The 8,714-nt window shown below is 51.5% G+C and overlaps 1 protein-coding gene across 1 annotated transcript; it reads left to right on the top strand.

Moving 5' to 3' along the window:
- Positions 1–79: 79 nt before the first annotated feature.
- Positions 80–7,969, top strand: FGF8 (fibroblast growth factor 8 (androgen-induced)). The gene is made up of 4 exons (XM_010184940.1): positions 80–112; positions 2,144–2,324; positions 6,455–6,561; positions 7,671–7,969. Exons 1-4 carry the CDS (start codon positions 80–82, stop codon positions 7,956–7,958), a joined length of 609 nt encoding a protein of 202 aa, XP_010183242.1. The 3' UTR covers positions 7,959–7,969.
- The last annotated feature ends 745 nt before the right edge of the window (positions 7,970–8,714 follow it).

Here is an 8,714-nt window from a genome sequence, read left to right as displayed (position 1 = left end):
CCCCGGCCCTTCCCACCTCGAGCTCGCAGCCCCCCGGTTCACACCTCTCTCCTTTTTTCTCTCTCTCCCTCCCAGGTTAATGCACTTGTTCGTTCTCTGCCTGCAAGCCCAGGTAAGTCCCCGCTTGGCCACCCGGCTTTGTTCGCCCCTCGGGGATGGTGGGTGCCCCGCAGCCGCTGCTGGGCGCCTCGAGCTCAGGAGGGAGGGAGGGAGGAGGAACCGTCTAAAACCCAGGAGACAGAAATCGCCCCGGTGTAAAAAGCCGAGGCCGAGGGAGGAAAAATAAGGTGCAGAGGATTCGGGCTGTGAAGCAGGGGTTTCAAGGAATTATGCAGGGCTATTTAAAAATATAGTTATTTAAAAATCCCTGTCCCCCCACCTCTAAATAGTGCTGTGGGTACCCCCGTTCTTCTTCTCTGGGGTTGTTTTCTTACTTGGCTTCATCCAAAAAGTAAAGCAGAATCAAAAAAGTGGGAAAGAAACCCCACTAAAACCTTCCTAAAAAGTGTGGTTTTTGATTCAGCTTAAAATTGTCAGACTTCAGCATCGCTGGTTTGTATCGCCAGAGACAGAAGTGTCATGAATAGATTAAAGAGCTTGGACAGAGCTTGTACAACACCCGCATACCGGCAGGCACGCATCGCTGGGAGCGGTGCGCCCCAAATCAGGGTGAAGCCCCTCGTTCCCCCTGAGATCACAGGTGCAGAAGCTTTGTTTAAAATGCCCTTTAAGCTGCTACTTCTTTTTTTCCTGGAAGCTTGGGGGGAAAAAAAAAAGAGTTTCCAGCTGAAAAGAGAAGGGAATGAAGCACTAGGAGTGTGCAGTTGTATAAAAACATGGCTGTAATATTTTGACAGTATGAGATGGAGACCAAATAGCAGCATGGCTAATGACCTCTCCTCCACATGGTACCCTCATCAGAGTTGGGGAGAGAATCCTGCTGCATTATCCAAAACCCATCTATAGGAAACACACATGCACAGGCAGAAGTGGAGAGAGAGATGACATTGTCAAGGGGAGATATCTCTATAAAGTCAGCTTTGGGAGAGCAGTGGCTTTTGCTTTTATTGGGTTTTTCTGTTGTTGTTGTTTAAGATGAGAGGAAATCTTCCCATTTGACGTGGGGGTGGCAGCGGGTAGTCCTAGCCTTCTGATGTTGAAAGGAGCTATCTCCTAACATTTGCTCAGAATACATCTTTATAAATGTCAGGGAGCAGCAAAACTTTCCAGACTTAAAAGAGTGATTTGAGACGAGGGGGGAAAAAGACTTCTGCGCAAGCTTGCGAACCAGACCTGAGGGGGGAGTAGGTTTGACCGCTCCTGAAAATCATTTGAAGCCCAGGAGCAGCAGCAGTGCCGGGTCTGGAGAGCACAGGCTCAGCTGTGGCTCCAGGGCTAACGGGTTTGGTGTGCCGGGGCTGGGGACAACCCCGCTGCTGGCACTGAGCAGCCAGCTGTGGATGAGGGATGTGTTTACACGGGTAGTGTGTTAATGTCCTTTGGTCTTTATGCCACTGAATCCCCAGGCTGGGCTATGGTTTTCTTATAATTCTTATACCTCGTAGCTTTACTTTCTCTGGGAACTTTGTATTTGAAGAGCTCAGTAAGGGGGGTATTTAGGAGCAAATAAAGAGCCTGGGACTAGAGGAAAGGCAGCTGTTGGAACTGAGGAGGCAGGCGCTGGGGTACCTGTCCAGGGCAGCAGCAGAGTGCTCCTGCAGAGGGGGGAGCAGTGTGGGACAAATTTGTCAGCCCTTCCAGGGGGGCAATCCCATGCTACCCTGTGTGACCCCTCCAGTTCCCATTCAGTGCCTAGACTCAATGCCCATCGCAGGTACTGTAATGCCAGTCCTGGAGAGGCCTCTGGTGTTATTGAGTCCTGTTACGCTCCTAAGTCATCTGTACCTCTCTGCTTAGGGCATGTCTGGAGAGGGCAGAACTTGCTAAAGGGCTTTGGCTACTGCATCCTGGAGCTTCACGCTCCTTCTTCCGGGGAGGCTTTGCTGGCGCAGGCATTTGCGGTCTCGGCTCCGCACCTCCCAGTAAAGCCTGGCTGGAGGCTGGCGATCTCGGCTCAGCCCATTCGCCCCTCTGAGGAGTAGAGATTATAATGGTGTGTCGTATATTTTTTAATTTCCTAAAGGTAACTGTTCAGTCCCCACCTAATTTTACACAGCATGTGAGGGAGCAGAGCCTGGTGACAGATCAGCTCAGCCGGCGGCTCGTCCGTACCTACCAGCTGTACAGCCGGACCAGTGGGAAACATGTGCAGATCTTGGACAACAAGAAAATCAATGCGATGGCAGAGGATGGGGATGTGCATGGTAAGGATGTGCGATGGGGGCGGGTTGGGGGGGTGGGAGCTGAGGAAGTGTTCACAGCCCAGTGTGGCGATTGATGATTTCCGTCCTGTTTGTTAGCCAGAAATCATTAAAATCGTTCGGCTTGCGGGGGCTTGTAAAGGGAGAACATAGGGGTCAGCAATCAGCGGCTGTGTGATTCAAGGTGAGGGCAGGTTCTCCATGCCGAGGTAGGGGATCAGTGCTTTTCTTTGCAGTTTGCACCTGACTTGGAGGACTTGGGGGTGCGGCGTGCTGAGCAGCATCAGTCATTTCAGCCCAGCTCTTTGCAGGACTGGGAATCTCTGAGACTTCCTTTTGGAAAAGAAATAGAAAGTTGAAAAAGAAAAAGGGCGAGGGGAAGGGGGAGCGGCTGCTTTAGAAACCTTCCCTAAAGTAGAACTGCCTGAAGTGGCATTTTCCTGATGCACCCCCCAGTCCCTCACTTCTCAAGGCAAAGCAGTGGGCCAGCGAGGCAGTCAGCCATGGGCAAAGATGCTACAGTGTCTCCAGAGACAAAGGAGGGGAGACCCTGCAAATGCCAGAGACTGTGCCACACCATGGCTCCTCTGCCATCAACTCAGCCCTGGCACCCCCTTCCCAAAACCTCTTTCCCCCGGGACAAGGGGACTGATCCTTCCACCGGGGACACCCAAAGCCCGAATACTTTGATTGTGTGTGCTAATGACACGTTGGGATGGTCAAATGCTGCCCAGGGTTCAGTGGGGCCAGTGAGACCCAGCAGGGCTGATGGGGAGGCCTGATCCTGCACCCACACTGGTGAAGTGCCTGTATCCATGTGTATTGTATGTGGTAATCACAACTGTTTTTCTTTGGTATTAGCTGCAATTTCCCTTTCTTGCTTGTGGAGATTAGTAGAAACGCTTTTATTCTTCCCCCTTCTGTGTTTTTTTATTTTTATTTTTTTTCCTTTCTTCCTTTTGCTTTGGCTGAAAATTTCACACTGGATGTTAGCAATGTGAGCGCAGTGCAGATTCCATCTATATGGTATTCCATACATCCAGCATTAATCTTCCAGATGAATTATTCCCACCCTCGAGCAGCTCCAGCTTGAAAGGGCATTAGCTAATTTCCCAAGCAAAAATCCCATCTTGCTTTAGACCTATAATGCCTGGATTTTAAAAAGCAGTTAGTGCATATTCAAATAATGACCAGGTTTAAATAAGGCCAGAAGGGAGGGACTGGTGGTGGCTTGAAAAACTCTATTAAAATGTAATAAAAAAAAGGTTAAGCATTTGAAGAGCTAAGGAGGAAAATGAAGACTCATCTAAACCAGAAAAAGAACAAGCAGTTTTTCAGATGTAAAGTTTTAAAAGAGTTGCAAGTCTGTAAATGTTAAAATAGAGGTTCAGGATTGTTCTATATGAATCTCTAGGGAGGCCCCCATGTCTGGAAGAACTATTAAAACGCTTCTTACTTTCACCTTTTTTAACATTTCCTGAATACTTTCTCCTCTTCGCAGTCCAGTTGGGGGATCAAGTGTGTCTCGCTGCATTTTTTCAGCATTTACGTAGCCACTTTCCCTTCAAAGTTTGAGCATGAAACATAATTTTACTGGGATAAATCTGTCACTTAAGTGAAAGAATAGAGTTGAAAATGTTAAGCTTCCCCCCTCAAAAAGAGGAAAAAAAGGACTCCCCGAAAATGTTATTTAGAAATCCACTTTTAAAGAAAAGAGTCCCCCTTCCTCAAGCCCTTCTGCTTTTTTTATCTCATTTTGGAGGGTAGGCGTGTAAAAAGGGTTGATTTATTTTTGCAGATGACCCCTTTCCCCATGCTGACGTTTTTACAGCCAACTTAACATCGAGTCCGGCGTTTTTGGTTATCTGTCTTAATTGTCAATATTTGATTGACTTTTTTTAATTCTAAGGGGAGGCGGGCGGTCGTTCCTCCCGGGCAAACCACCGCGGGCTGCAGCCTAGGCTAAACCCTGCGAGTAGCCGGGGACGGCGGCGCAGCTCCCTGCTCACTTGCCGGCTTTTGTCTGTGCCCTGGGGATGGGGTTTGTGGGTCACTTGCATGGTGTCTGCGGGTGCAGGTCCCCGGGGACAGATTGTGCCCGTCCTCTGTGGCTGCGGCGACTGGAACTGCGTGCTGGCTGGGCTCGTGCGGGGCGGCAAACCCAGCCGACGGCCGTAAATCATAGCTGCCCTCTGGAGAGAAAAAAAAAAAGGCCAAAAGAGAAGTGGTGTGCATCTTTAAAGCAGGGTTTTGTGCTCACTGGAGCTGAGGCCTCCCCACTCCCTCCCTCTCTCCTCCGCCCTTCACTCTCTCCCTGCTCTTTCTATCTCTAGGAGAGAAAAATCAATTCTTCTCAAACCTTTTACTGCCTCTGAGATCAATTTCCCCCCCCCCTCCTTCCCCAATATAGATAAATAGGGGGTCACTGTCTGAGCACTTTGTTTGCAGAGCACTATGGCTCTGGGAGCTAGTTTTGGGGATGCTGGGTGTGTGCCAGGTGCTGAGGTGACACAGCCTGGACTTGGCTTATCACAGATTTTTTTACTCTGAGTCCAGTCTGTGCCAAGCTGCGGGTACAGAGCAGTTTGGGTGTGAGAGATGCTGTAAGGTGCTGTTGGCAGGATGGAATGTGGGGAGGGGTGCCTGCATGTGCATTAAGTCCGGCTTGCCCAGCAGCACCAGATCAGTCAGCTCCAGCAAATTTCGGGATGCCCTTTCCACTGCTCAACTCTGCTGCTGCCAGCACGGCCCGCTCCCTATACCCATCCTTTGTGCCATTGACCTCAGCAGTGCCTGTGATGTGAGGGATGCAGGATAAGGGCATCACAGGGACAGAGGCAGCCATTTGCTCCTAGCCTAGAGTGTGATTTAGGCTCACTTCAGCTTCTGCATGTGCCCACGGTCTTTTTCTGCTGTTCAAAGCCTCCTCTTGCAGAGCCACATCACTGCCCTCACTGGGGCTGGCTGCTGCTGGGGCTTGCCTGTAGCTGAGCATCCTGGGGTGCAGAGATGAGTGAGCTGGGGTGGACCACAGTCCTGAGGAACCAGGCAGAGCCTGTGCAGAGGTGGGAGAGGAGAAATAAGGCATCAGTGGGCTTATTCTCATAACAAGGCTTGAAAGTTTTGTGGGCTGTGCTCTAATTACCTTGTCAAATTGTGCTTATGGCACTAAGGGCTGATGCTGGGCAAGAGGTGGTTGTGGTGAGATAGGACAGTCCTGGCTGGCTTTTTGGTGCTATGGGAAATCTTTGGTGCTTGGCACAGCACGGAGCATTTGAGGTGCAAACAGGTAGCCAGCATCCCTGTCAGGGCTGGCCCTGGGGACAGCAGCTGTGGAGCCAGGGAGAAGGATGTCCTGTCCCCATCCTCCGTCTTCCCTGGGGATGGATGGGCTTTGAGGCTCAGGTTCCCAGGGTGGAGGCAGGGAGTGAAGGTGACAGGTCTATTTATAGGCGGCCCATCGACCCGGCGATTTGCATAGCTCCTTCGGAAGTCGATCGATGTCTCCATTAAAAAACTGAGACCAAATCAATATGCCCTCTCAACTCATGCAAAGGTGAAAGGCATTAAAAGGATGGCCGTACCCTTCACGCCTCCCCTGCCAGCTGCAAAGTCACTGTTCCTCCTGCAGCCCTGGCCCAGCAGAAAGACACAGAGTAGTGTCCCCTGGGCTGGGGACAGCTGACAGCATGACGTGTGCTGCCAGAGGGTGCCTGCCTGCTTCTTGCCTGCTTCCTGCCTGCAGGCTAGTCCAGACCTGCCTCTATGTGCCGGGCAGCTGGCTTGTTCTCCACTGGCCAGTGCATGTACTGCTTGCTGCTCTGCCTCCTTTTTGGGACACCTCTGTGGCACCTGAACTGCTGAGCCCCGTGGAGCTGGCCAAAAGAGAGCTACTCCCCGTCCAGCATGGCTCAGGGAGCAAATGGATGTGACCAAGATCACAGTGGCAGGGTAGACGGGCCAAGGCTGGTTCCTAACCCTGTGCTTTGATTTTAGGGCGCTCTCTGGTCCAGTCACTTCCCTGCCCATTGTGTACTCACAGTGGCAAGCATCAGGCTTTGCTGAGGTCTCCATCCCTGTCCCTGCCTTATCCTGGATCCTCTCTGACCTTCCTCTCTCTTTCCTCTCCCTAGCCAAGCTCATTGTGGAGACGGACACATTTGGGAGCCGTGTACGCATCAAGGGGGCGGCCACAGGATTCTACATCTGCATGAACAAGAAGGGGAAGCTGATCGGCAAGGTAGGGCAATGGGGTCGATGGCATGGCCAAACCAGGGAAGTGCCATGAGCACTGAGCAGGGCTTACCAGGAGAGGAGCTCTTACCTGATCCAGAGCACATCCATGGAGATGGGGAGGCAGGATTGGGGTCGTTGGGGGCTTAGTCAGCAAGCTCCTTTGGAGGGCAGGGGGATGAGCCATCCTGCAGTCCAGGTGGCGAGAGGGAATGGGAGGAGCAAGGGAGGAGCAAGGGAGGCGGGCGGGCACCGTGTGGGGTGCATTCCTTGTATCTCCCCGAACAAATAGGCGGATTGCTGGGCTATTCTCCCCGATTACATGGTACAAGTGCCAGGAATGTTAAGATGCTCCATGGGGCTGGCCCGAAGGCCGAGCACCAGTTAGTCACGCTCCCTCCGAGCCCCTGGCGCTCCCTTCATGAAGTCAGAGAGGGCTGGATGTGCAAAATCCCGCTAGGACAGTGATTGTCTGGGAGGATTTTCCATGGCAGCTCCTTCCCTGGGGCTGGCCCATGCGGATCCCCTCTCTGGTCCTGCCGCTGCCCATAATGGAGAGGAGCTCAGCCTCCAGTTGCCCCCCTGCTCCCTGCCACCTGCCTCTGTGGGCATCATCCTCACAGATCCCGCGTATCCTCTCCTGTCCCTTGATGTCCCTATATTAAAAACCCCAGGAGAAGTAGGATGGATGGGTGAATTGCCACTGAGATGGAGAGTGTGCTTATGGTCATGCTGGCGAGGGAATCTGGCACCTGGTACAGATGGGGGTAGGATGGGAGCAGGCAAAATTCCCCTTATGGCTGCAGTGGGAATGAAGGCTCGAACAAGTTGCACTGAGGCTTGCAGCCTGGTGCTGGCATCATACTGGGGGGACAGGAGTTGCAATGAGCAGCATCTGCCCATGCCACAGTGCAAGTTTTCCACAGCCCTCTAAGGAGAATTGTTCCTACAGGCCAATTCTGACCTGTAGGAGAAGAGGTGGGAAAAGTGAGCCCTTGGCTGCCCACAACCACTGCAACCCTGCTGCTGCTGCAGCCGGTCCAGGTTGGGGTAGCTAGAAGCCACCCTCTGACTGAGCACCTGTTGCTTAAATCTCTCCCTCTCTCTCCTTCTCAGAGCAACGGCAAAGGCAAGGACTGTGTCTTCACGGAGATCGTCCTGGAGAACAACTACACAGCGCTGCAGAATGCCAAGTACGAGGGCTGGTACATGGCCTTCACCCGCAAGGGCCGCCCACGCAAGGGCTCCAAGACCCGGCAGCACCAACGGGAGGTGCATTTCATGAAGAGGCTTCCTAAGGGCCACCAGACCACTGAGCCCCACAGACGCTTTGAATTCCTCAACTACCCCTTCAACCGGAGGAGTAAAAGGACTAGAAACTCCAACGCCAGGGCGGGCCCTTGACTTGCCTGCCCTACCTGCACCTCTCCTGGAGGACTCTCCTCCGAGCTTGGTGGACTTTCCATAGAGACTTTCCCATATGGGTGTCAAACAAAAGAAAAAGGGAGGGGAGGGTAAAAATAATTACCTGCTCTAGTTACTGATAATTTTGGGGGGTTTGTTCAGTTTTTTCAAAAAAAAAAAAAAAAAAAAAAAGAGAGGCTCTATTTTTGTACTCCAACTTTAAAAGAAATGAAACGTTCAGAGACTGGTGAAGGGGGAAGAGCCCTTCATTTAGAAATGTTCTAGTTTGTTTGTGGTCGCGTTTTATTTTGTAATTATTTTTTTGTAGCTCTAGGGATAAAGGAGGAAAAAAAATCACCACTTAAAACACAAGCAAAAAAATGGAAATCCAAATCTGGGAGCAATGTGCTACTTAAATGAACTGAATTAATGCTTACCGGAGAAGATGGAGAGGTTAGAAAAAAATTAAGAGAAAGGGATTTATTTCAGACGTGGCCTGAGGTCTCCCGGGTGGGTTTTGCAGCCTGGGTGTTGTGTGGGCACTGCCTGTGGGGTCCAGCTGCAACGTTCGGGTTGAGGAGAGGACAGCTGAATGCTTTCCTTCCTTATTTATGTCTACTTCTTTGGCCTTGCAAGGGGTTGCTGGAAGCCTGGAAGCCACTTGCATCCTTCCAAAAATGCTGCTGGCTTCACAGCTTCCAACTTACTTTTTTCTCAGGAGGGGACAGGGGTGATGGATGCCCCAGAGAAAGTCCT

The sequence above is a fragment of the Mesitornis unicolor genome, unplaced genomic scaffold (genome assembly GCF_000695765.1).
Source record: "Mesitornis unicolor isolate BGI_N332 unplaced genomic scaffold, ASM69576v1 scaffold51625, whole genome shotgun sequence".
Lineage (NCBI taxonomy): Eukaryota > Metazoa > Chordata > Aves > Mesitornithiformes > Mesitornithidae > Mesitornis > Mesitornis unicolor.
The sequence above is the reverse complement of the archived record's forward strand: the minus strand, read 5'-3'. Positions and strand labels throughout refer to the sequence as shown.